We start from the raw sequence: 27,510 nt of genomic DNA on the forward strand, positions 1-27,510 counted from the left end.
AACTTGTCTACCAAATGTTATTTTGTACTCTTCCAAGGACTTAGTACAGTGTTCTGCACACGGTAAGTGCTCAGTAAATATGATTGACTTGGGTGTGTCCCCAAAAGGTGGCATACTGATCCATTCTGGTAGACACATAGTGGGTGGCATGCTAACCCATTCTGGTCAGCATAATAGTGTACGGCTGTGACCATGGGAGGAGGTGGGCAACTGCTTATTTCCCTGGTTCAGTCTATACTTCACTCTGCTGCCCAGATTACCTTTGTACAGAAATGCTCTGGGCATGTCACTCCCCTCCTTAAAAATCTCCAGTGGTTGCCTATCAACCTTCGAATCAAGCAAAAACTCCTCACTCTTGGCTTCAGAGCTGTCCATCACCTCGCCCCCTCCTACCTCACCTCCCTTCTCTCCTTCTACAGCCCAGCCCGCACACTCCACTCTTCTGCCGCTAACCTCCTCACTGTGCCTTGTTCTCACCTGTCCCGCCGTTGACCTCTGGCCTGGAATGTCCTCCCTCCACACATCTGCCAAACTAGTTCTCTTCCTCCCTTCAAAGCCCTACTGAGAGCTCACCTCCTCCAGGAGGGCTTCCCAGCCTGAGCCCCCCCCTTTCTTCTCCTCCTTCCCTTCCCATCGCCCCCCTCCCTCCCTCTGCCCTACCTCCTTCCCCTCCCCACAGCACTTGTATTTGTACGTTTATTACTGTATTTATTAATGATGTGAGTATAGCTATAATTCTATTTATTCTGATGGTATTGACACCTGCCTACTTGTTTTGTTGTCTGTCTCCCCCTTCTAGACTGTGAGCCCATTTTTGGGTAGGGACCGTCTCTATATGTTGCTGATTTGTACTTCCCAAGCACTTAGTACAGTGCTCTGCACACAGTAAGCGCTCAATAAATATGATTAAATGAATGAATGAGGTGGCCATGGCACTTTTGATTCAGTGATGCAACTAATTTTTTGGAAGGGTGCTTAGACCTTGAGCCACCTGTCAGACAGGGACTGTGTTCCATCCACCCTAACACACAGCACAGTGCTTGTCGTATAATAAAAGAGAAAAGCAGCGTGGCTCAATGGAAAGAGCACGGGCTTTGGAGTCAGAGGTCAGGGGTTCAAATCCCGGCTCCGCCACTTGTCAGCCGTGTGACTTTGGGCAAGTCACTTCACTTCTCTGGGCTTCAGTTTCCTCATCTGTAAAATGGGGATGAAGACTGTGAGCCCCCTGTGGGACAAACTGATCACCTTGTAACCTCCCCAGCGCTTAGAACAGTGCTTTGCACATAGTAAGCGCTTAATAAATGCTATAAAAAATGCTTAATAAATACTTTCGATATTATTATTGTTAATAGAGGCTGTTCTGGAAACTTGTGTTGCCAACCTAGGCTTCTCTCTCTCCCCCTAATCTCCCTCCCCTCCACCCCCCACCAAAACTCCCATTCTCCCGTCAGCCCTTGCCTCTGCAGTGTGGGAAGAATGAGATTACCAAGAGGGTTGGACCTGGAAGTGGCAGTGACAACTGCATCAAGGCTGTGGCTTCCTCTTGGGACCTGAGTTCAAGTTTTTCCTCCCTTCCCCCAGGTGCCCCCACACTTTAGCCCAGCAACCATTTTGGATGCTATCATTCATGGCAAATAGATCTGTTGGTCTCCAGGAATTCTCCATCACAGCCTGTTCCTGTTACCCCACAAGAGGCCCTGCCATCTGATTTTTCAGTACTTTGAAGTTACGCTTGGAGGACGTGCCCACTTTTGCAGAGCAGCTCACTTACTGCTTTATCTCATGTGTTGATCGAATCTTCAAAGGTTTCTCCCGAAGACGCAATTTCTGGGGGTTACGGGGACTCGGCCTGGGGAACGCAGTGTTGCTCAGAGAAGAGACTGCCTTTTCTACCAGGGCAGAGATTTCAATGAGGCTGCATAACTGGGCTTCGGAGAGACCGTCTCCCTCGAATCCATTGTGTGTTGCGGATTGGACAACCAGGAGGTTTCTGAGATGAGAATGCCGGCAGGACGGCAGCCCTTCAGTTCACACACACACACACACACACACACTGGGATTGTGGGAGAAGGGAGCACATTCCTAGACGCAGACTCACGGCCCTGCTGCTTCCAGCCGAGCTGTGTGAAGTGTCAGGAAGAGTTACAGTCACAGGGCTGATTGGGGTTTTACAGGCAGCCCTGGGCAGCTTTGTATTATTAGTTCTCTGCTAATTCCTACCGTAATTTAGGACTTCTCCCCCACCCGATCCAAACTGCCATCTAATTTATCTTATTTTTAATGGGAAGCATTTGGTTCTCAGACCAAGTTCACAGCAACCTAGCTTCCCCACCCAATTTTTTCTGCCGTTTATTACCGGAGTACCACACCTTTCCTCAAACTTCTAGGGAAAAGGCAAGAGCTCTGTGTAGATAGTAGCATCATCCTTTGACCTTGGGATCCAAGGAACCAGGGGAGACTATTGTTATTATTACTCTCCACCTCTAAAATAAATATGTTAGAGGTGATAATAATAATGGTTTTTGTTGAGTGCTTACTATGTGCCAGGCACAGTTCCAAGTGCAGGGGGTAGATACGGCGAATCGGGTTGGACACAGTCACTGTCCCACATAGGGCTCACAGTCTGAAACCCCATTTTACAGATGAGGGAACTGAGGCCCAGAGAAGTGAAGTGACTTGCCCAAAGTCACACAGCAGACACGTGGAGGAGCTGGGGTTAGAAAGCCCTACTGAGAGCTTACCTCCTCCAGGAGGCCTTCCAAGACTGAGCCCCCTCCTTCCTCACCCCCTCCCCCGCCTTACCTCCTTCCCCTCCCCACAGCACCTGTATATATGTATATATGTTTGTACATATTTATTACTCTATTTTACTTGTACATATTTATTGTATTTATTTTATTTTGTTAATATGTTTTGTTTTGTTGTCTGTCTCCCCCCTCTAGCCTGTGAGCCCGCTGTTGGGTAGGGACCGTCTCTATAAGTTGCCAAGTTGTACTTCCCAAACGCTTAGTACAGTGCTCTGCACACAGTAAGCACTCAATAAATACGATTGAATGAATGAATGAACGAACCCACAGTCAGGAGCAGCACTGCAAAAATCACAATTTAAATTTTTTCTAAAGGGCTTGGTTCCGATCAAAATTCTCTGATAAACATTGTACTAAGCACTGGGGTAGAGAAAACACAATCAGATCAGAACCTGTCCTGCATGGGGCTCTGTCTTGTGGTGGGGGAATAGGTATTTTATTACAGATGAGCAAACTGAGGCCCAGAGAAGTGACTTCTGCATTGCGGGGTCGGTTTCAGTGGTTTACTAATAATGATGGCATTTGTTAAGCGCTTACTATGTGCAAAGCACTGTTCTAAGCGCTGGGGGGGATACAAGGTGATCAGGTTGCCCCACGTGGGGCTCACTGTCTTCATCCCCATTTTACAGATGAGGTCACTGAGGCTCAGAGAAGTTAAGTGACTTGCCCAATGTCACACACCAGACAATGGTAGAGCCGGAATTTGAACTCATGACCTCTGGCTCCCAAGCCCGGGCTCTTTCAACTGAGCCACACTGTTTACTAGTGGTTAAAAGTTAGGATTCCAGTCCTCAGAAACGAGAAGCAGTGTGGCATAGTGGCTAGAGCATGGGCCTGGAAACCAGAAGGTCATGGGTTCTAATCCTGGCCCCACTGCTTACCTGTTTTGCGACACAGGGCAAGTCACTTTTCTGTGCTTCATTCATTCAATCGTATTTATTGAGCGCTTACTATGTGCAGAGCACTGTACCAAGCGCTTGGGAAGTACAAGTCAGCAACATATGGAGACGGTCCCTACCCAACAACAGGCTCATAGTCTAGAAGCGGGAGGCAGACAACAAAACAAAACAGTTACCTCATCTGTAAAATGGGGATGGAGACTGTGTCCATCCTGATTAGCTTGTAGCCACCCTAGTGCTTAATACAGTAAGTCCTTAACAAATACCACAATTATTATTATTATTATTAAAGTTCTTGCTGCCCCTGCTTGCAGAATGTGGACACCCCCCCCCCCCCCCCACCTCCTTCTTAAGGGTTTGCAGGGGTTTAATTGAATGAGAATCCCAACTCCCTCCTTCCAGAGGGTCCCCGGGCATTATCTTAATGCAGCTTTCCGGTCATGGGATGATGAGAAGCCACGTGGCTCAGTGGAAAGAGCCCGGGCTTTGGAGTCAGAGGTCATGGGTTCAAATCCCTGCTCCGCCAGTTGTCAACTGCGTGACTTAGGGCAAGTCACTTAATAATAATAATGGCATTTATTAAGTGCTTACTCTGTGCAAAGCACTGTTCTAAGCGCTGGGGAGGTTACAAGGTGATCAGGTTGTCCCACAGGGGGCTCACAGTCTTCATCCCCATTTTACAGATGAGGTAACTGAGGCACAGAGAAGTTAAGTGACTTGCCCAAAGTCACACAGCTGACAATTGGTGGAGCTGGGATTTGAACCCATGAACTCTGACTCCAAACCCCGGGCTCTTTCCACTGAGCCGTTAACTTCTCTGGGCCTCAGTTAGCCTCAGTTACCTCATCTGTAAAATGGGGACTAAGACTGTAAGCCTCCTGTGGGACAACCTGATCACCTTGTAACCTCCCCAGAGCTTAGAACAGTGCTTTGCTCATAGTAAGCGCTTAATAAATGTCATCATTATTATTATCCAGGGCCGAGGTAATAATAATAATTATGATATTTGATAAGCGCTACAGTGGGCCGGGCACTGGGGTGGATACAGCTCTGTGAGCCCGTTGTTGGGTAGGGATTGTCTCAATCTGTTGCTGAACTGTACTTTCCAAGCGCGTAGTCCAGTGCTCCGCACACATTAAGTGCTCAATAAATATGACTGAATGAACGAATACAAGCAAATCAGGTTGGACACAGTCCCTGTGCCACGTGGGACTCCTAGCCTCAAATTCCCCATTTTACAGATGAGGTAACTTGAGGCCCAGTGAAGCGACTTGCCAAAGGTCACCCAGCGGACAAGTGGCGGGGTCTGGATTAGAACCCGCTCCTCTCCCACCCCGTCCTAACCTTTCCCAAACGGACTGGCATTTTTCCCCAACACTCCACGACCAATCAATCAATCGTATTTACTGAGCGCTCACTGTGTGCAGACCACTATACTAAGCGCTAGGGAAGTACAAGTCGGCAACGCATAGAGACAGTCCCTTACCCAACAGCGGGCTCACAGTCTAGAAGTCAATCAATCAATCAACCGTATTTATTGAGCGCTTACCGTGTGCAGAGCACTGGACTGAGCGCTTGGGAAGTCCAAATTGGCAACACATAGAGACAGTCCCTACCCAACAGTGGGCTCACAGCCTAAAAGGGGGAGACAGAGAACGAAACCAAACATACTAACAAAGTAAAATAAATAGAATAGATATGTACAAGTAAAATAAATAAATAAATAGAGTAATAAATATGTACAAACATATATACATAAGAGTTTATTGTCTGCGCCCGGAGCCTCCCCCTGGATCCCAGCTCCTCCCCCTTCCCAATCAGGTCTATTTCCTAATAGCTGCTCCAACCACACACCTCCCTTGTCCGGAGAGCCCCTCCTCTTCCTCCCTCCTCCTCCTCCTCCTCCTCTCCCTTTCCCATTCAGGGGTGGACCCGGAGAAGAAAAGCCCCAGTTGACAGCGGTCCTCCCGTTCCCTGCCAGCCCCGGCCGAAGAATGTCTGTCGTCTAGAAAGGGTAGCGGCTCTCCCCTCCCCTCGTCTCCCTCCCTCCCTCCCAAGGAGAGGATCGGTCCTTAAAGCAGGGGGGTCAGCCATGAGCCCCCGAAAGGCTCCAGAAAGAGCCCAGCGGGCCGGAGCAAGGCGGCGGCCCCAGGGCCAGTCTAGGTGAGCATCTGCCGGGAAAGGTGAAGGGAATCCCCGGGACGGCCATGCTGGCTGCCCGGAGCGGGGCTCAGGCTCTCCCGGCCAGGTTTGCGGTTGAGCCGGTGCTCGAAGATGGGGAGTTACTTGTCCGTCCCGGCTTACTTCACTTCCAGAGATCCTTTTCGGTGAGTGTCGCCCCGACCTGCCATCCTCCTGCTCGCCCTCCCCCCTTCTCTTCCCTTTAAAGCGCCCACCTCCCCCGGGTTGGTAACTTCCCCCCCATCATACCTCCTTCCCTTCCCCATAGCACCTGTATATATGTTTGTACATATTTGTTACTCTATTTTGCTTGTACATATCTACTCTATTTTGTTAGTACGTTTGGTTTTGTTCTCTGTCTCCCCCTTTTAGACTGTGAGCCCACTGTTGGGTAGGGACTGTCTCTATATGTTGCCAACTTGTACTTCCCAAGCGCTTAGCGCGCAATAAATACGATTGATGATGATGATGATGGTGCTCCGAGGAGGAGGTTTCGGAGCAATCCCCGGGATCACTGCGTGGCCTACTAGAAAGGGCACGGGCCTCGGAGGCAAGAGGACCTGCGTTCGAATTCCCACCCCGCCATTTAATAATGGTATTTGTTAAGCGCTTACTATGTGCCAGGCACTGTACGAAGCACTGGGGTGGGCATAAGCAAATTGGGTTGGAGACAGACTCATCCCCCCCATCTTACCTCCTTCCCTTCCTCACAGCACCTGTATATATGTTTGTACATATTTATTACTCTTTATTTTACTTCCTTCCCTTCCCCACAGCACCTGTATATATGTATATATATTTGTACATATTTGTTACTCTATTTTACTTGTACATATGTATTCTATTTACTTTATTTTGTTTGTATGTTTGGTTTTGTTCTCTGTCTCCCCCTTTTAGACTGTGAGCCCACTGTTGGGTAGGGACTGTCTCTATATGTTGCCAACTTGTACTTCCCAAGCGCTTAGCGCGCAATAAATACGATTGATGATGATGGTGCTCCGAGGAGGAGGCTTCGGAGCAATCCCCGGGATCACTGCGTGGCCTACTAGAAAGGGCACGGGCCTCGGAGGCAAGAGGACCTGCGTTCGAATTCCCACCCCGCCATTTAATAATGGTATTTGTTAAGCGCTTACTATGTGCCAGGCACTGTACGAAGCACTGGGGTGGGCATAAGCAAATTGGGTTGGAGACAGACTCATCCCCCCCATCTTACCTCCTTCCCTTCCTCACAGCACCTGTATATATGTTTGTACATATTTATTACTCTTTATTTTACTTCCTTCCCTTCCCCACAGCACCTGTATATATGTATATATATTTGTACATATTTGTTACTCTATTTTACTTGTACATATCTATTCTATTTACTTTATTTTGTTTGTATGTTTGGTTTTGTTCTCTGTCTCCCCCTTTTAGACTGAGCGCCCACTGTTGGGTAGGGACTGACTCTATATGTTGCCAACTTGTACTTCCCAAGCGTTTAGCGCTCAATAAATACGATTGATGATGATGATGGTGCCGGTCCGAGGAGGAGGTTTCGGAGCAATCCCCGGGATCACTGCGTGGCCTACTAGAAAGGGCACGGGCCTCGGAGGCAAGAGGACCTGCGTTCGAATTCCCACCCCACTATTTAATAATGGTATTTGTTAAGCGCTTACTATGTGCCAGGCACTGTACGAAGCACTGGGGTGGGCATAAGCAAATTGGGTTGGAGACAGACTCATCCCCCGCATCTTACCTCCTTCCCTTCCTCACAGCACCTGTATATATGTTTGTACATATTTATTACTCTTTATTTTACTTCCTTCCCTTCCCCACAGCACCTGTATATATGTTTGTACGTATTTCTCTATTTATTTATTTATTTTACTTGTACATATCTATTCTATTTATTTTATTTTGTTAGTATGTTTGGTTTTGTTCTCTGTCTCCCCCTTTTAGACTATGAGCTCACTGTTGGGTAGGGACTGTCTCTATATGTTGCCAACTTGGACTTACCAAGCGCTTAGTACAGTGCTCTGCACACAGTAAGCGCTCAATAAATATGATTGATTGATTGCCCCACGTGGGGCTCACAGTCTTAATCCCCATTTTACAGGTGAGGTAACTGAGGCACAGAGAAGTCAAGTGAGTTGCCCAAGGTCACACAGCAGGCAAGTGGTGGAGTCGGGATTAGAACCCACGACCTTCTGACTTCCAGGCCCGAGCTCTATCCACCACGCCATGCTGCTGCGTCACCTCGGGCAACTCACTTAATTACTCTATGCCTCAGCTACGAAATGGGGATACCTGTTTTCCCTCTTACTTAGACTGTGAGCCCCATATGGAACCTGATTATCTTGTCTTGAGCGCTTAGGACAGTGTCTGACAGAGTAGGCGCTTAACAAATATTGTTATGCTCCAACCATCGTAGGAGTCAGAGGATCTAATCCTGGCTCTGCCAATTGCTTGCTCTGTGACTTTAGGCAAGTCGCTGAACTTCTGTGCATTAGTTCCCTCAGCTGTATAGTGAGGATTAAATAACTCTCCAATCAGTCACATTTAATGAGTGCTTACTATATGCAGAACATTGTACTATATGTTTGGGAGAGTACAACAGAATTAAGCTGACACATTCTCTGCCCATAACGAGTCTACAATCCAGATGGGGAGACAGGCATTAATATGAATAAAGTTTACCCTCCTAACTTAAACCGTGAGCCCCGTGCGGGACAGGGACTGCGTCCGACCTGATTCAAACAGTGCCTGACACATAGTAAGTGCTTACCAAATACCTTAAGGAAAAAAATATCCCAATTCTGTGCAACCAGTTTTCAAACCCGGCTTTCCCAATGAATTTCGCACCTCTGCACTTTCGATCCCTCAACTGCCACTTCAGCACTTCTATCTAAACACTGATTCACAACACGTTCCCTCCCGCCTGTAGCTCTTGTTTGCTCTGTTTACTTCCTGCATTTGTAATATATTTGAGTGTCTGTTTCTCCCACTGGATTGGAAAGGCCTTCAACTGAAATCATACCTACTAATTCCGGTGTACTCGCCCAAGCATTTGGTACAGTTGCTCTCTCTGCGTATGGTAGGCACTCAATGAATGTTACGGGACTATCGGTTGATAAACTCAACTAATGATGGGGTTTCCCCACCCACAGGCTCCAGAAAAGGGAGTGAGGGGGCCAGTAAGGGAATCTTATTTAAGCTTGGGAGTCTTTCCTCCCCTTGGCCCTAGAAGAATCAACTGTATTTTTGCCTGGCCTGGACTTGCTCTTTTCTGTGTGGAGAGATTGCTGAGGGAAAGTTCTACCGGGCGGAAATCCTCACTGGCTGGGCCCTGCTAAGGGGTTTGAGGGAGCCTGCCCCTCCATATTCTTATTCCTATTATTATTCCCAGAGTGAAACTCCAGGAGCCCTCACCTTTGTAATCTCTGTCTTCATTCTTATTCCTGAAGTGAAACTCCGGGGGTCCTGCACCTTTGTATTCTGTGTCTTCATTCTTATTCCTGAAACGAAACTCCAGGTGCTCTGAGTATTCCATTGTGGGCTGAGCTTCCCCTGGGGGAAGGGAGTTCCCCTAGTGCTTTAGCTTGGCTGTGCGGTGCTGTGGGTATGTTTGGTCTTGAAAGGAAGAGATTACCCCAATATTGGACTATTTTCCCCCCCTGAATCGGGTCGGGGCACGTGCGGTTACCTTTTTTTGCTGTGGAAGGGAACATTTCCCCACTCTTTTTTCCATTCTCTCCGGGGCCTACCTGCACCTTGGACCCTCCGATTGGAGAGGGGGTTTCTGTCCCCAGGGCTTTTCTGAATGGGATCATTCCAGGCTTAGGTGGGGCTTGTTTTCCATCGGTAGTAACTTCCTTTCAAGTGTAAAGAAGGCCCTTGGCAGGGGGCTGACCCTCCTCTGTAACTCCTGGGCTCTGCAGAGTGAGGCTCAGCCAGCTGCTTCTGAAATCCCAGCTGCCCTGGCAGGTCTCAAGTCCTGTCTGGCTTTCGTGGGGAAGCCCTGGGTTTCGGGGAATGCAAAGGGGGAAGTAAAAGCGCAATACCCTGGGGAAGCAGCGTGGACTAGTGGATAGAGCAAGGGCCTGGGAAGGCCCTAGGTTCTAGTCTCAGCTCTGCCACGTGTCTAGTCTGTGATCTTGGGTAAGTCACTTGACTTCTCTGTGCTTGTTACTTCATCTGTAAAATGGGGATTAAGATCGTGAGCCCTATGTGGGACAGGGACTGTGTCCAACCTGATTAACTTGGATCTACCCCAGTGCTTAGTACAGTACCTGAATACTTAAAAAAAAACAAACCCTGAACCAAGTTGATTACACCGAAGCAGAGGGGAGTGAGCTGGGGATTGGAATTGTTTAGTAGAGGCCTGCTGATCTCCCTTCTCCTTGCTGAGAGGGTATTTCTCCTAAACAGCTGTCAATGCACTTCATTTGGCAAACTCAAAGCAGTTGTCTAAAGCCTCTTAGGAGTTGCTTCACCTCTCGTTTTCTCATTTCCAAAGACTGAGATTTTACTTTTTTTGTACTCAAACCTTTCAGAAATGGCTGGCTTTTACCTGAAGGGACTGGCAGAGAGGTGAATAATAGTAATAATAATAATTATGGTATTTGTTAAGTGCTTACTATGTGCGAGGCACTAAGGGCTGGGGTGAAAGAACAGCCACAGAACTACCTAGATAAGATCAGCTGCTTACTATTTATCTAGCACTTTCTATTGATGGGCAGCAGCTTTCCCCCTTTAGGCTGTAAGCTCACTGTGGGCAGGGAATGTGCCTACCAATTCTAGGAATTGTGCTCTTCAATCACTTAGTACAGGACTCTGCATACAGTAAGCGCTCCATAAATACAGTCAAGTGATTCCTTTAGGCCTAGTCGGTGTTTGCCTCAGTAAGCTCATGAGGTGGGTTTTTGCCAGTCTTCATAGTCTGGGCAGGTCCCACCCAAATTCAGGGGTCAGGTTGGATCCTCAGTGAGACTCCTAGAGCCTCTGCCTTTCCGTTTTGCATCAGGTATGTGGGAACCGCAGCTTGGCGTGTGTCAAACCAGAAGTGCAGCAGAAGCAGCTTGGTCCGGTGGGAAAAGCACCTGGAAGTCAGAAGACTGGTCTTTAATCCCGGGCTCTTCCACTTGTCTGCCCTTTGACCTTGGGCAACTCTGTGCCTCAAGTTACGTCGTCTGTAAAATAGGGATTAAAGCTGTGAGCCCCATTAGGAACATGGACTGTGTCCAACCTGATCATCTTGAAACTGCCCCAGTGCTTAGTACAGTACAAGAGAAGCAGTGTGGCTCAGTGGAAAGAGCACGGGCTTTGGAGTCAGAGGTCATGGGTTCAAATCCCGGCTCCGCCACTTGTCAGCTGTGTGACTTTGGGCAAGTCACTTAACTTCTCTGGGCCTCAGTTACTTCATGGTAATGAGGGATGAAGGGATGATAAAATGGGGATGAAGACTGTGAGCCCCATGTGGGACAACCTGATCACCCTGTAACCTCCCCAGCACTTAGAACAGTGCTCTGCACATAGTAAACACTTAATAAATGCCATTATTATCATTATTATTATTATTATTAGTGTCTGGCACATAGTAAGGGCTTAACAAAAACCATTTAAAAAAACCCGATTTGGACCTCATTTATGATGGGCAGTGCCGCTCAAGTGTAGTAGTTCCCTGAGTGCAGGTCCCCTGGGCCACTTTCAGTTCAACCTGATGTGGGCGAGATGGGAGTGTTGCCTGGGTCTGGTGATGAAGCCATCCAGGTCCAGTTGGATGGATTCTGACCTCTGCAGTGCACGTGGGACAAGGATGGCTGAAGCCTGAGAGTTGTTGGGAGTGAAGCGTTTGCTCGGGGAACTTGACTCCTTTGGAAAGTGGTGCCTTGGAAGGATTTTCCCACAAGAAAGCTAGTCATTCATTCATTTATTCATTCAGCTGTACTTTTTGAGGGCTTACTGTGTGCAAAGCACTGTACTATGGGTGTAGTCAGTGCAGCTCCTCCCAAATCGTAGTCGTCTGTCTCCCCTTCTGTTCTTGAAGACATCACTTGAGCTTCTAGACTGTGAGCCCACTGCTGGGTAGGGACCGCCTCTATGTGTTGCCAACTTGTACTTACCAAGCGCTTAGTACAGTGCTCTGCACACAATAAGCGCTCAATAAATACGATTGAATGAATCTGGCCCTTGCCGTCAGCAACCTGGGGGTCAGGAAGCCCCAGCCCTGAACCTTTGGAGAGAACACAACTGGCTCCTGTTTTTCAGGCTGCTTTCATTTCTCCCTCTCTCCCTCCAGCCCTTTTGGGTTACTCTCCTGTTTTAATAAACATTTTTGTTTGCCCAGCTGCAGGCAGGAGATACTCACTCTGGGCCTTCCTCCCCCACCTCAGCTCCCTAGAGCTTTGCCACATTCCTGAAGCCACTTCTGAGGAGGCGGCTGGCTGAGCAGGGTGGTACATCTGCAGGAGGGCCTCCCCTCCTCCAGGCACCGATGTTTGTGTGAGAAAGGAGTTTAGAGGAACCTTCTGACAGGTCTAGTGAAGTGGTTCTTCTGATGCTTGCTCCCTCCTTGGGAATTTCCTTTTTTTTTGGCTCCAAAGCAAGTCCCCAAATCCAAACTGTGACAAGGAGAAGGGATTCCGCACTGGAACGGTGGTGCTGTGATAGCAGTTGAGGTGATGCAAGCAAATTCCAGTGGGACATGATCAGGCGTGACAGAGAGAACAGCACTTCCATCCCAAAGGAATGTAATTGCTGTGTTCGGAGGCCTCTGACAGCTCAAAGCAAATGGCTAAAAGCCCGCTTTCTCCACTTTCTCTTCCCCACCTCCACCGACCACCATCAGAACTAAGCATCAATCAATCGATCATATTTATTGAGCTCTTACTGTCTGCAGAGCACTGCACTAAGTGCTTGGGGGAATATGATATAACATAACTGGTAGACGTGCTGCTTGCCCACAACGAGCTGTGTTGAAATCACCTACATCCATATTCTCAACAACCAGTGTGAAGGGGAAATTGTCACTGACCTGTGATTGGTGTGGAAGGCAGGCTCTTTTCAGTCTTGGGCTTAGAGTGGTGTTAGAGCAGAGTCTTGGCTCTCCACAGAGTTGAGTTTTTGGGAAGAAAAAGCACCTCTTCCCTACTTTTCCTATCAAGGGATTTGAACCCCCCTTAATGTTTTCCGAAGGAGAGAATGCTTTTGAGTTACTCGATTTGGTTACTATTTAGACAGATCGTCTTTGCAGCAGCTACATGTTGGTTTTCCACCCAGGTGACAATTTACTCCTGAAAAGTAGTTGTTGGTAGCCCCTGGGAGTCTAACACTGAGGAGAGTGGAGGGGGACAAATGGTAGGATGCCTTGGGCATCCTTTCCCATCCTCCGCCCCAGAGGCCAGCCCAGTAGTAGTCTCGAGTGGTTTGCAGTTTTACTCTGCAGGAAGATCCTAGAATTTCCCGGACTAACTTGGAGCCTTAAACCCTCCCAAGAGTGGGCTGAGCCCCAGATTGGTCTCAGAACTGACCTGGTCTCACTAGGTCCTTGGAGCCAGGGGTGATCCAGAGTCACGGATACAAACAGACTCCCTGTTATGAGTCTAGTTCTGGACACCTCCTCACCCCAACCCCCAGACTTCAAACCAACACGCTCTTGGAGTGTGGAGAAAATCGTTCTGTTCCTACTGCCTACCATCCTCTTTCATTTCTCCTCAATCCCAATTCACAACTCTAATGTACTCCCGAGTCAGCCCCTTAGGGCTTAAACAATGAGCTTTCTTGAGCCATTTTTCATGCTCACTGCTAGTATGAGGCTTCCAGGTCAACTCATTTTGTCTTGGATTCATTGGGAGAGCCTATTGACTTGTAAATGCCGATCTTTCTCGTGCTATTCTATGCTTCAGCAATGATAAATTCGCTTCCCTTTGGCATTGGCCAATAAAGGCCGAAAGTAAAACTGGTAACCTGCAAATATCAATACGAGGACACTACCGTGAAGGCCTTGAGCCTTTACATTGTCCCTGTGTCTTTTCTTAAGCCCAGGTTATTGTATGATAAAAGCATCCTGTGATTATAGTGACGGGCATCATTTGAGGAGGACTGGAATTTTTAGCGATCGGACAAATGGGATAGTTACTCTTGGTCCACCACAGCAAGTCCAACAGCATGTTCCCCCTCTCCAGTCAGTCAATCAGTGGTATTTATTGAGCGCTTGCTGAGTGCAGAGCTTTGGACTAAGCACTCCATCCAGTCTAGGGAGAAGTAGTGGGGCATGGGCTTCCGCTGCTGCCGATTTAGCCGCCTTCTTGGAAAAATCCTTCCCACTGCTTCCTCTTCCTTTAACTGGACCATGAAAAAAATTGGTTGAACCAGCAGGCTTCTCTTGGCCAAGGGTTTTAAAAACAAACATAGGTTAAAGAACATGGGCTCCTTTAACTCTTCACATTGGAGTAAAATCACTTCAGCTCAGCCTTTAATGTGATTATCTGTAGGCCATAATTCACTGGTATTAGGAGAGAACCAAGTGGCCCAATGGTCTGCCCACCTAGGTGTTTGTGTTTCTGGTCATCGTGTTCCTTGGACCGCCCTCCCTACCCCCCAGCACTAGCTGATTTATCTGACCAGGCCCTCCATGAGAACATGGTTAGATCATTTCACGTGGACCCTTTGTGCCAGTGTAACCAGGTGCTCAGTAGTGAGCAGACATGTCTCCTCCCCTGCTTGTCTGTGCTTGTTTTGTTCCCCGCCTCCTCCCAATCACCGAGCCGGGGACACTTGCAGCACACAAAAGCAGGATCTTGGCAGTGGTAGGTAAGACGTGTTCAAATGCTCCGTTGCCCCACGGCTCTCCTCTCCTGCGTACATACCATTGGGAGGGTGTAACAAACCCCGGCCTGCAGCCCAGCTGCGGTAATGAGTGTGCTGTGGGAATCCAACTGCGCCGATGCCCCTTCCTCACAAACAAGGGAGAGGCAGGGCTGCGCTCCCCCGGGGGTGAGAAGTCTTGTTCGCTGCCCCTTCGGGAGTTGGGCCTTGCTGGGATAATGTGGGTCACCTTGAGTTGGGAAGGGGAACGAGAGGAAGGGATCACCCCGACCTTAGGCAGCTCGGGCCCAGTGACTCCCTGAGGCGGCACGGTCACGGAAGTGTTTCATCCATTTTGCTTTTAAGCTGAGACACCTGACCAGTTCAGGTTTGTTTTTCCTTGCTGAGCAAGCACTGGGTGTGGTTGCTCACGGATGGCAAGGAAAGGCTTCTGGTGTGGAGATTCACTCTGTTTCAGGAGGGTAGAATTCCTTCACAGTTCAAGGTTCCCGGAACCCAGAGCAGAGGCTCAGGAGGAGGAGGCGGCAATCAGCACCCTAGGGACCTTTAGACTGTAAGCTCATGGTGGGCAGGGAATGTGTCTGTTATATTTTTAGTGCAGTGCTCTGCTCACGGTAAACACGCAATAACTTCGATTGACCGACTGACCCACAGCCCTCAATAGTAGTTAATATCAATAACAATCATCGTGGCCTTTGTTAAGCACCTACTCTGTGGTAAGCACTGTATTACACTCTGGAAAAGAGGCAAGGTAATCCGGTCAGACACAGTCCTTGTCCCACCTGGGCTTGCAGTCTACTAGGGGGGAGAACAGGAATTAAATCCCTGTTTTACAGATGAGGAAGCTGAGGAACAGAAAAGTTAAGAGCTTTGCCCAAGGTCACAGAGCCAGGCAGGTGGCAGAATTGGGATCAGGTCGTCTTTTCATTAGGCCACGCTGCTAGGAACTATTCAGAGCACACAGGAAAATGGACTTTACCCTCAAGTTCCCGAACATATTCGGAATTTTTTCTGCTTCTCTTTTGATTTGATTTTTGTTGTGGTTAAAACTTGTGTTTTCAGGGGTGGAGAGCAGTTGAGTTCAGATTAAAGGTGGGATTTGAAGGAGAGGGAAGTGGCTCATCCTACATAGGCAAGAGTGACATAGGCAAGGCTTCAGATACTGGAGTGGGACAAGGAAGAGTCCGAGAGTGACAGTTATCAAAGAGTAAATAGGAGGGGTGAAAAATGATAGGCAAATGGCCTGTTCAAAGACCGTCAGACCAAGAAGGATGAATTTGACACAGAGCATGGTGTGAGAAAGCATTGAGGAAAGGAGTAATGTAGAAAGTGACTAGGTAGCTCCACAGAAGGTAGATTTTGGAAAAAATTTTGGTAACCTTGTCCATTTATCATCTTTGGGCTTAGGGGGAACAGCCAGCGGTAGTGGATTTTGTGTCCGTCCAGCTCTCTTTCCCTCCCTCCAGGCTCGTATCTCCTCCTGCCTTCAGGACATCTCCATCTGGATGTCTGCCCGCCATCTAAAACTCAGTATGTCCAAGGCTGAACTCCTTATCTTCCCTCCCAAACCCTGTCCTCTCCCTGACTTTCCCTTCACTGTAGATGGCACTACCATCCTTCCCATCTCACAAGCCCGCAGCCTTGGTGTCATCCTCGACTCTGCGTTCTCGTTCACCCCACACATCCAATCCGTCACCAAAACGTGCCGGTCTCACCTCCACAACATCGCCAAGATCCGCCTTTTCCTCTCCATCCAAACCGCTACCTTGCTGGTTCAATCTCTCATCCTATCCCAACTGGATTACTGCATCAGCCTCCTCTCTGATCTCCCATCCTCCTGACTCTTCCCACTTCAGTCTGTATTTCGCTCTGCTGCCCGGATCATCTCTGTGCAGAAACGTTCTAGGCATGTCACTCCCCTCCTCAAAAATCTCCAGTGGCTGCCTGTCAACCTACGAATCAAGCAAAAACTCCTCACTCTTGGCTTCAAGGCTGACCATCACCTCACCCCCTCCTACCTCACCTCCCTTCCCTCCTTCTACAGCCCAGCCCGCACCTTTCGCTCCTCTGCCGCTAACCTCTTCACTGGGCCTTGTTCTCTCCTGTCCCACTGTCAACCCCCCGGCCCACGTTCTTCCCCTGGCTTGGAATGCCCTCCCTCCACGCATCCGCCAAGCTAGCTCTCATCCTCCCTTGAAAGCCCTACTGAGAGCTCACTTCCTCCAGGAGGCCTTCCCAGACTGAGCCCCCTTTTTCCTCTTCTCCTCCCTATCCCCCCAACCCTACCTCCTTCCCCTCCCCACAGCACTTCTATATATTTGTACAGATTTATTACTCTATTTATTTTGCTTGTACATATTTACTATTCTATTTATTTTGTCAATGATGTGCATATAGCTATAATTCTATTTGTTCTGATGATTTTGACACCTGTTTACATGTTTTGTTGTCTGTCTCCCCCTTCTAGACTGTGAACCCGTTGTTGGGAAGGGACTGTTTCTATATGTTGCCAACTTGTACTTCCCAAGCGCTTAGTACAGTGCTCTGCACACAGTAAGCGCTTGATAAATACAATTGAATGAATGAATGAACTGACCAACAGCCACCGGCTTAAAGCAGCGTCGCCAAGAGAAAAGACCACAACACAAGCCTGGGAGTCAGAAGACCTGGGTTCTAATCCCAGATCTGCCATTTACATGCCTGCTGGGTGGCCTTGGGCAAATCACTTAACATCTCTTATGTGCTTCAGTTTTCTCACATGTAAAATAGAGAATAAATACTTTTTCTTCCTCCCCCGTAGACTTTGAGTTCTATGTGGGCTAAGGACAGCGTCTGGTCCGACTGAATCACATCAACCCCAGCGCTTAGCAAAGTGCTTGACACAAAGTAAGCACTTATAAATCACTACAATAATGATCATTGTTACTATTAGTTGGGTAAGGGGTCACTGAGCCATTGTTTTCATCCTGATTTTGGACAGGGGACCCTGTGGTAGGAGCTGCTTCTCCTGTTACTAACCACTAAATTTGCAGGACTGCTGATCCAGTGACAGGTTAGCCCTTGAGAATCACTGTTGTCTCCTTCTCTTTCAGGTGTTCAGAATGTCAGGATCCCCTCACCAATTGGTACTATGAAAAAGATGGGAAACTTTACTGCCACAAGGACTACTGGGGGAAGTTTGGGGAGTTCTGCCATGGCTGCTCCCTATTAATGACTGGCCCCGTCATGGTAAGGACGGTGCTGAATTCAGACCCCCTTGGATCTCCTCCGGCCCCAATTTTGGTTGGTTTTTCCTTCGTGACCTCACTTGACTTGCCTGGATTCATCAAGGGTAAAAGGCACAGGGATGTTTGAAATTGGATCTTTAAGAATACAGATGAAATTTTGACATAAATATAGTCCTTAATGAGAACTGCATTAATGAGAAGCAGTTTGGCCTAGTGGAAAGAGCACAGGCCTAGGAGTTGAGGACCTGGGCTTTCATCCCAGCTCCTCGACTTGGCTGCTGTGTGACTTTGGGCAACTTAACTTCTCCGTGCCTCAGTTACCTCATCTGTAGCATGGGGATTGAGACTGTGAGCCCCATGTGAGATATGGACTGGGTTCAACTGGGTTGTCTTGTATCTACCCCAGTGCTTGTTACAGAGCTTGGCACTTAGTAAGCATTTAGCAAATATTTTTTTAAAAAACCCTATACTATAGCAAGAGGAAATGCAGGTCCTGATGTAATGCATAGTCATATGATTATCACTAGCTTTCTGAGCTATTCTGGGGTTTCACTTTGGCTGTAGAGGTCTGAGATATGGACATTTCGCCTTCCTAGAATTAGACTTCATACCAAATGTATACTCAGTTCATAACGTGAGGCATTTTGGATAGGGAATTAGGCCACCCACGTCTATCTGGATAGGATGTAACGTTGGAAGGAAAAAATGACTGTTCCCTCATGCGGCACCCCTCAAGGCGCTCGTACTGTAATGGGAGATTTCCTTAACGAGGGGTTCAGCAACAACGTAATGTCCGGGTTATCAGAGAACTGTGAGTAACGGCTTGTGATCTGGGGCCATCCGTGCTCCTTTCACAGCACTTGGCAAATGCCGGTGTTTTCTGATGAATTCTCAGGGCCCCAGGCCCCTGCTGAGAATATCTACCTTCACTTCTAGAGCAGAAAATGTCCCAAGGCGGCAGCAGCAGTGAGGTTACCTCAACACGAGATCAATTCAGCAAGTCTCTGTTCCGTTGGGGTGGGATCCCAACCTGGGCAGCACTTGATAACTTGCCTCAGAGGTGTATGGGAGTCAGTAGACAGGGTCCCCTGGCTAAGAAAATGGCATGAAGTAACTCGGCAATGTCGCCATTTTTCAAGGAACTGTCTGTCCCCCATGAAGGCAGCTGCTGCTTCTTCGCAGGGCAGCCATCCTCAAGTCTTGGCTGCAGGGTCCATAACTTTGAGCCCACACTACCCGACGGCTCTCAAAAATGGGCAGTTTCTGCCGTTAACTAAGGAGGTTAAAAAAAAGGCAAAGCTGCATTCTGAGTACGCGATCGTCAGTATCAGCAATATTTACTGAGCACCACCTATGTACAGAGCACTGTACTAGGTGCTTTAGGAGCATCCGAAAATAGTAGAAGAACACAGTCTCTGTTCTAATGGAGCCGTCACTGCACCAAGTGAAATTACAGTGCTTGCTGCAGTAAGAGAATCAGGGGCCACCCCAAGGCTTGTTGAGAAAGAGCTGTTGAGAATCCAGGACTGGTTCTTCCCTGTATCTTGGCCAGACCTGCCCTCTGCCCTGTAGTGGCTCTGCTGTTTGAGCTGTGCCATAGTCCAGATTAGAAACAAAGCAGTAAATGTGCCTCAGTCGGAGTAGGGCAAGGCAACTGGTGCCCACTAGAGTTTTATACAGACTGGAAACCCCTCCAGGGCTCAACCTGGAACTAACCGGGCAATTGCCATCTAATGCCAGTTCCCGGGAGAGAGATCCAGTTCGCCTCTGCATTGCTGGCATCCCAGTTGGTACCTTGTGGTCCAAAATTGGAGATGGAGGGACATCTGAACTCAGGCTGGCTGAGTTTTTTGCCACGCCAACTCAGTCTTGGAGCCTTGGATTCCATGAGAAAATAGGCTAGTCCGGGGTCCGATTAGAGCACTGCACTAAATACTTGAGAAAGTACAGTACAATAGACACATTCCCTGCCCACAACGAGCTTACAGTCTAGCTACCCTATCCTCTCCCACCACCCCAGCAGTTGCTTGGGAGAACTCAGGTGGGTAAATGGGCTCTGTTGGTGTTTGTCAGCAGTGCTGCTGACCTAGTCTAGCAGCTAATAGTTTCTCCTGCCTTGCACTTTCTTACTCATCTCCTCACTTTTATGCTCCCCGCAGGTGGCTGGAGAGTATAAATACCACCCAGAATGCTTCACTTGTATGAGTTGCAAGGTAATCATTGAAGATGGAGACGCATATGCACTGGTTCAGCACACTACCCTGTACTGGTAAGGCAAGGTCCTCCCAGCTTAATGCCCTTGGAAGAGGGTAAGGAGGGAGTAGGGGAAGTAGTCTACACCAGTCGGTCTCCTGTATCAAGCTCCACAGCGAAAGGCCATGAGAATAGGGGTAGCCCAGCACCTGTTGTGGGGTTATCTCGTCAATGGCAGCTCGGCACAGTAATTGTCTCATCCTACCTCACCCCCTTTTCCAGTGCTGCTTGGGTTTGGTTCATGGGTGACCTGCGCGGTAGTTGGAAGGGGATAAAGGAGTAACTTTTGCCTTCGCTGGCTCCTCTCTCCAGTGGGAAATGCCACAATGAGGTCGTGCTGATGCCCATGTTTGAAAGGCTTTCCACCGAGTCTGTGCAAGACCAGTTGCCCTACTCAGTCACCCTCATCTCCATGCCGGTCACCACCGATGGCAAGAGAGGCTTCTCGGTGACAGTGGACAGTGCCTGTTCCAACTATGCCACCACCGTGCAGGTGAAAGAGTGAGTATTCCAGGGCTTCGGCCGAGGAAAGCTTGGGCAGGCGGTGGGAAAGGGCAAAGAGAAGAATTCACATTTTGTGTGTGTTCACCGCCCTAGCCTGGTTAGTGATGGGAACCCAGTGGATCTCTTTCTGCTTCGGTAATGGCTATTTATCTCCTTTGCTGGGGAAAGAGGTCCTTCCTAGACCTGGGCCCTGCACACATCATACGTTCCTGTGGCAGTTCTGCTAAAAGAGTTACGGAGGAGGGAGGAGGTGGGGGCTTCTTTTGGAAATGGATTGCCTTTCCTGGGTCCAGAGGGCATGCACTGTGGGGTCAAGAGCAGCAGCAGCTCTGAGACCAGGAGCCGGTCCTGCTCTGACCTGCCCTTGCCTGTGCTCTCTTCTCTGTTCAGAGTCAGCCGGCTACACATCAGCCCCAATATACGAAATGCCATCCACCCAGGGGACCGCATCCTGGAGATCAACGGGGTCCCTGTCCGGACGCTGCAGGTGGATGAGGTATGGATTCCTAGGCTCTCCCGCTGCTTCTTTGTTGTCTATCATGTTCTCCAGGGCCTGGCACTTCTTACCTTCTTTGGGAGCCTGGCTGGGTTTATTTTGGGGAAAGGAAGAAGGTCAGTTTCCCCTGCTGGTATAGATTTCTGCCATTGGTTCTGCTCTGACTCAAAAGTTCTTGGGTCCCTGTTCCTGAGGTCTTCTTGAGCCCAACTGAGTTAGGTTCTCGAGGTAGAAGGGAAAAGCTACTGGAATTCAGGGCGTTGGGTGGCGGCGGCTGAAGTCCTACATCGATGCCGAAGCAGGGAGTTGCCCTGGGGCTTACGGACAACTGGGCAATCTCTGCGAGTCCGATGGGTTCTTCTCCAGGGCAGAAGAATGGCCGAGCTTACCTGACTCTGCTCTTGGCCATAGGTTGAGGAGGCGATTAGTACGACGAGCCGGGCGCTTCAGCTACTGATCGAGCACGACCCCGTGTCACAGCGTCTGGACCAGCTGCGGCTAGATGCGCGACTCCCAGCTCACCTGAAGAATACCACCTCCCTTCATCCGGTCGGCACGCTGGATGCCAAAGAGAACCTTGAAGGGACGCTCCGGAGACGCTCACTCAGGTATGGCTGTCACTCCAGGCTCTTCCTCGCTGGCAGTCAGGCAGCTGTCCCTGGGGCGAAGCCCACCCTGTAGAGCTGGGGGTCTCTCTAAGGGCCGAGCCAGGCTCCAGAGGAACCTGCTGGCAACCACGTTGTGCTAACTCGGCTTCCCCCTCAGTGGTGGATTCTGGCCCGTAGATGGGGGATTGGGTGTGATACACAGCAAGCAGCTGCTCTACCAGGCAGGACAGGTACTAATTAAGGTTGGAATTGTGTTATCCAAGGGTTCCAGTCTTATTTTTAGAATCCGTCAAAATCCCATCCTGGGCTGAACTGGAGAGCGGAGCTCCTGGAGAAATGGTCTCCAGTCCTTGAATCCTCCATGTATTCGTATTGGAACTTTCCGAGCGTGTGGTTGGTAGGCCTGGGAGCCTGAGACTTTTGCTGAACATCATCATCATCAATCGTATTTACTGAGTGCTTACTATGTGCAGAGCACTGTACTAAGCGCTTGGGAAGTACAAGTTGGCAACACATAGAGACAGTCCCTACCCAACAGTGGGCTCACAGTCTAAAAGGGGGAGACAGAGAACAAAACCAAACGTACTAACAAAATAAAATAAATAGAATAGATATGTACAAGTAAAATAAATAAATAGAGTAATAAATATGTACAAACATATATACATATATACAGGTGGTGTGGGGAAGGGAAGGAGGTAAGATTGGGGGGATGGAGAGGGGGCCGAGGGGGAGAGGAAGGAAGGGGTTCAGTCTGGGAAGGCCTGCCTTCATGTACTAGCTCCATGAGAAATGCCTGGCCCGATCCCGAATCTAGGGTTGGATCCGCTTTCAAAGTCAGATCAGCAGCCTCTTGGGCTCTCTGGAATGGGAAAACTGGAATTGTGAAGTGGGGTTGGAGAAAAGATACATTTGGCAGTGTCCTCTTCCTTCTGGCAGCCAGATCTCCGCCTACGCTGGGTTGGGAGAAGGAGACAGACTGGCCAGTCCAAACCTACTGTAGCCTAACCACTGGCCCAGGGATGGCCTCTTTCCACGCTGCTCTTCAACAGGGGGCACTCTGGGCTAAACAGGATGTTCTGCTCCAGAATACCACAGTTCCCAGGAGCCCAGCAGCTGTTTAAGCAGGGGTGAAAGTCAGGAGTCCCTATATTCACCATTCATGGGTAGAAGTCATTTTCAGGAACTTTCCTTTGGGAATGTGCACTTCCAGAGATCTGGAAACAAAGACTCCAGTTCTGAGCTGGGCCACCGCTGGGTTGTTCTTGTCTCTACTGTGTTATTGCCAGCTGGGGACTCGTATCTGTTGAGCTGCGACCCCCCCACCTCACCACCCACCTTTTCTTCTCAGGCGCAGTAACAGCATTTCCAAGTCCCCGGGTCCCAGCTCCCCAAAGGAACCCTTGCTGCTGAGTCGGGACATCAGCCGCTCAGAATCCTTGCGCTGCTCCAGCAGCTATTCCCAGCAGATCTTCCGGCCCTGTGACCTGATCCATGGGGAGGTCCTGGGAAAAGGCTTCTTTGGGCAGGCCATCAAGGTGAGGGCAGAAGCTTCTCAAGGAAGAGCTTTCTGTGGATGAAAAGAGCATTTCTGGGCTACCTGTCCGTGTTGACTTTAGATTCTGATCTTTAACTCACTAGGTTTGGGAGCGACTACCGGATGCAGGCTAACACCTCCTCCCACCCCCAGTTTCAGGCTTCCCTAGTTTTCTCAGTCCTATGTGGGCCGGCATCCGGCATCCCTCTGGCCACCGTGGAGGTCCACCAGCCCAGCAGGAGAGTAGCCCAAGGCTGCCGCAGTGGGCATTGCTGCTAGGGTTCTGGAGTATTGATTCTTTTCGGGGGGGGATTCTGGCACTCTTCTACTAACACTTATTTCTCTCCTCCTCCCTCTCTGCTCATAGATAGGAGGCGGGGCCAGGTAAGCAATCTTTTCCCTGTCTGTATCTTTGGGAGGGGGTGAGATCAGAGCAGTCTCTCACCCAGTTCTGGACATGTCTGTGCATGGACCCTCCCCTACTCCTCTTACTCCCTATAGGCGTCAGAGCCTGTCCTCATTAGGTCCTCTTCTCTCCCTCGCTTTCTTTCCACTTCCCTGACCTGAGTTCCTAGTTCTGTGGAAATCTGTCTCTCAGGGAAGAGGTGTCTTACCTACTCCTTCATGAGGACCCAAGGGTTAGGAGGAGCAGAACCTGGAGGCTGAGTCCTATCAACCTCAGCGTGCCCCTCCTCTGAAGAGGAGCAGCGTGGCTCAGTAGAAAGAGCACGGGCTTTGGAGTCAGAGGTCATGGGTTCAAGTCCCAGCTCTGCCAATTGTCAGCTGTGTGACTTTGGGCAAGTCACTTAACTTCTCTGTGCCTCAGTTACCTCATCTGTAAAATGGGGATTAAGACTGTGAGCCCCCCCGTGGGCAACCAGATCACCTTGTAACCTCCCTAGCGCTTAGTGCTTAGCACATAGTAAGCGCTTAATAAATGCCATCATTATTATTATTATCAGCGGCTGCATGGCCGTCAAAGGACCTGGGTCTAATCCCACCTCTGCCACTTTTCTACTGGGTGACCTTGGGTAAGTCACTTCACTGCTTGGTGCCTGTTACGTCATCTATAAAATGGGGATTAAGGCTGTGAGCCCCATGTGGGACAGGGACTGTGTCCAATCTGATTATCTTGTATATGTCCCAGTGCTTAGTACAGTGCCTGGCACATAGTGAGCACTTAACAAATACCATTTATATATAATGGCTCCCAGATGAAGCCCTGGAGGTCCCTCCAAACTCTCTTTCAGCAAAGCTTAGAGACAAGGGAACTCTAGTGGTCACTGCATACTGGTCCTCTAAGCTGTCTCTAGGTTTGCTTCCCACTGTAACAGCGTTTCTTTTCTAGGTAACACACAAAGCCACAGGCAAGGTCATGGTCATGAAGGAGTTAATTCGGTGTGATGAGGAGACACAGAAGACCTTTTTAACAGAGGTAGGCCTATGGGGAGGGCTGGGCACAAAGCAGAAAATGTGGATTTCCATTAATAGAAATTCCAGGCAGCAAATTTTTCTCTGTGTTTGAGCCAGCAAGAGGCAAAGACACTATCAATCTGGAGACTAAGGGTGAAACCATATTCCCTCTTCTGCAAACTGACTTGCCTCTGGACCATTGGACTTTGCGGAAAGGGCTTAATGAAGGGGAGAGTAATAGGATGTGGGAATATCATGGAGTAGATCTGGAGACGTACTGAGAACAGAACTGTCTACTGTGAGAGGAAAAGACACCGAGCCTTTCTGGGGAAATGCCAGGGAGTAGGGACCCAGTCACTGCAGAGAGGAATGGGGACTTGAAGTAGGGCTAGCTTTCTCTTAGGCCCTTTTGCCATGTGCTTCGCTGCCAGGGACTATCAGCGGGTAGGGCAGAAAGATCCCACAAGGTAATGAGACCCAGGAAAATAGGGCTGGGCCAAGGAGGTACTTTCATAGTGAAGTCTTTGGCTTTGCCAGGTACCCACTTTGGGGTTAGGACTAAGCCAACCCAATTGGCTTCTGGGCTGGCCCATTCATTCCCAGGGTCAGCAGTGACCTCTGTACCCTCTACCTCCAGGTGAAAGTGATGCGGGCTCTGGATCACCCCAATGTGCTCAAGTTCATTGGAGTCTTGTACAAGGACAAGAAGCTCAATCTCCTGACGGAGTATATCGAGGGGGGCACGCTGAAGGACTTCCTCCGGAGTGTGGTGAGAACCATTCCCACTCGTGCCCCTTGAAACTGGCAGGCAATGGGGTGAGGGATGAGTTCCTTTGCTGCTTGTTGCTGCTTACCTGAGTTGCGCCCACCCCAACAAACATTCACATTAATGGTGCCCACACGGAGAGCGAGGGAGCAGCTCCACCGTGCCCACTCCCGTTGTGGAGTAGAAGTGGGCACAAAATGCAGAACCGAACTTGGGCCAGGGGAAATTGGGCAGCAGATGCCCCAGTGATGTTATGACCACTGATTGTCTCCCTTGTCTTGCAGGACCCATTTCCCTGGCAGCAGAAGGTCAGCTTTGCCAAAGGAATTGCTTCAGGAATGGTGAGTGCCTGTAGAGCCACTTATCTGCTGGCCAGGGAGAGAGAATCCACCAGGCTTTTAGATTCACCAAAAGCCTGGGCCAGCAGGAGGCTGGCTGGGGAGGGTGAAGGGTGGGTGCTTGGCTCTGAGAGGCATTACCACCACCAAGCCAGCTCATTGGTTACCCAAGGAGGGAGGCTGGTCTAGAGGTTGATCTCGGACAGAAAACAGGGCAGCAAAACTCTTTAATGGAGCCCTGGGCACGTGTCTATCCCTCTCTGGGCCTAATGTGTTACTGAAGATGTGATGGAGAAGTTTGCAAGTGACCTGTGTCTGTAAAAGGCATAGCAATCCCGAAATGAGAGGCTGAGACTATGAAAGGCTAAAGTGGGTTGAATCCAGGGCTGGCCTCAGTTGGGAGCGAGGCAACTGCCCCAGTCAATGGTGTTTACTTACCATTTACTATGTGCAGAACACTGTACGAAGCGCTGAGGAGAGTACAGTGTAACAGCGTTGGTAGACACATTCCCTGCCCACAAGGAGTGTCAAATTTGAAAGTGTCAGCCTGTCATCTGTGTGAACAGAGTCCTGGGAGGGAAGAGTAGTGGCTCTGGAGCAAGGGGATGGTTCTGGGATTTGAACAGACTTCCATCTGACATCAAAATGCAATGCTGCATGAGCCTGCATGGTGACATAAGGATTTCTCACAAAATGGGAGGAGAGAAACAACCTCCTTCCTCCTCCCCCACTGCCCCAGCTCACCTCAGGGTGACCAGCTGCGTGAAACGGCCCTGGGTGGGTTCCTGTAGTTGATGCTTCTATTTCTTTCCAGGCCTATCTGCATTCCAAGTGTATCATTCACCGAGACCTGAACTCACACAACTGCCTCATCAAACTGGTGAGCCTCAGAGGGACATTTCCGATTACCAAACTCCAATCTTCTGGCATTGCTGAGTGGGGTTGGGGAACAGCCTCTCTCTTCTTCCGCTCCCTTCTTTGTCTCCCTCCTACTGGGGCACTTAGTGGACTGTGGTGCCCCTGACCAGATGTGGCAGAATTCTGTAGTTCTTTGGAAAAACTGGGAGATTGGAGAGCACAAGAAAAGCCCACCTTTGCTCTATGTCATTGGCTTCTGAATTTTCACTATGTCTGCTATCCCTCCTCCCAGAACCTGGCTTCGTTCCTTCTTCCCAGCCAGGCTCCCATCACCACCCCAGTTGGGCTCTTCTCCTCCCCTTTCCTCATCCCGACGCTGGCTCCTCTTTGATATCCTCTGGTCCATCCAGCCCAATATTTCTGGGTTGGTAGGTGGTCTTGTCTCCCCAGTTCTCATATAGTTGGGGTGTATGTTGGGGGCTGGGGGGTGTGCATGCATCCGCCGCTGGGGAGACCCATATTTCTGGCATAGAAGGCTTGTGTGGTCTGGTACTGGGTAAACCACTACGGTTGTCCTGACTCCGGATCTCTCTCCCTGAGCAGGACAAAACTGTTGTGGTGGCGGATTTTGGGCTGTCACGACTCATAGTGGAAGAGAGAAAGAAGCCTCCCGTAGAGAAGGCTTCCACCAAGAAACGCACCCTGCGGAAGAGTGACCGCAAGAAACGCTATACAGTTGTGGGGAACCCTTACTGGATGGCTCCAGAAATGCTAAATGGTGAGAACTGGGGACACTCCCAATCCAACAAATATGC

At 49.4% G+C, this 27,510-nt stretch overlaps 1 protein-coding gene across 2 annotated transcripts in view; it reads left to right on the top strand.

The window, feature by feature from the left end:
* LIMK2 (LIM domain kinase 2) overlaps positions 1–27,510 on the top strand; it is a 67,456-nt gene that overhangs the window by 33,028 nt on the left and 6,918 nt on the right. The window contains exons 1-12 of one of the 2 annotated variants that reach the window (XM_038762334.1): positions 5,640–6,033; positions 17,788–17,923; positions 20,082–20,191; positions 20,488–20,676; positions 21,070–21,175; positions 21,587–21,783; positions 23,135–23,321; positions 24,669–24,755; positions 25,371–25,502; positions 25,784–25,840; positions 26,652–26,717; positions 27,299–27,473. In XM_038762334.1, coding sequence (XP_038618262.1) covers positions 5,981–6,033; positions 17,788–17,923; positions 20,082–20,191; positions 20,488–20,676; positions 21,070–21,175; positions 21,587–21,783; positions 23,135–23,321; positions 24,669–24,755; positions 25,371–25,502; positions 25,784–25,840; positions 26,652–26,717; positions 27,299–27,473 — 1,495 coding nt within the window. In that variant the 5' untranslated portion in view covers positions 5,640–5,980. Of the gene's footprint in view, positions 1–5,639; positions 6,034–17,787; positions 17,924–20,081; positions 20,192–20,487; positions 20,677–21,069; positions 21,176–21,586; positions 21,784–23,134; positions 23,322–24,668; positions 24,756–25,370; positions 25,503–25,783; positions 25,841–26,651; positions 26,718–27,298; positions 27,474–27,510 lie in introns of those variants that run through there. The other variant, XM_038762333.1, reaches the window with a different exon arrangement.

Source organism: Tachyglossus aculeatus, chromosome 21, assembly GCF_015852505.1.
Source record: "Tachyglossus aculeatus isolate mTacAcu1 chromosome 21, mTacAcu1.pri, whole genome shotgun sequence".
Lineage (NCBI taxonomy): Eukaryota > Metazoa > Chordata > Mammalia > Monotremata > Tachyglossidae > Tachyglossus > Tachyglossus aculeatus.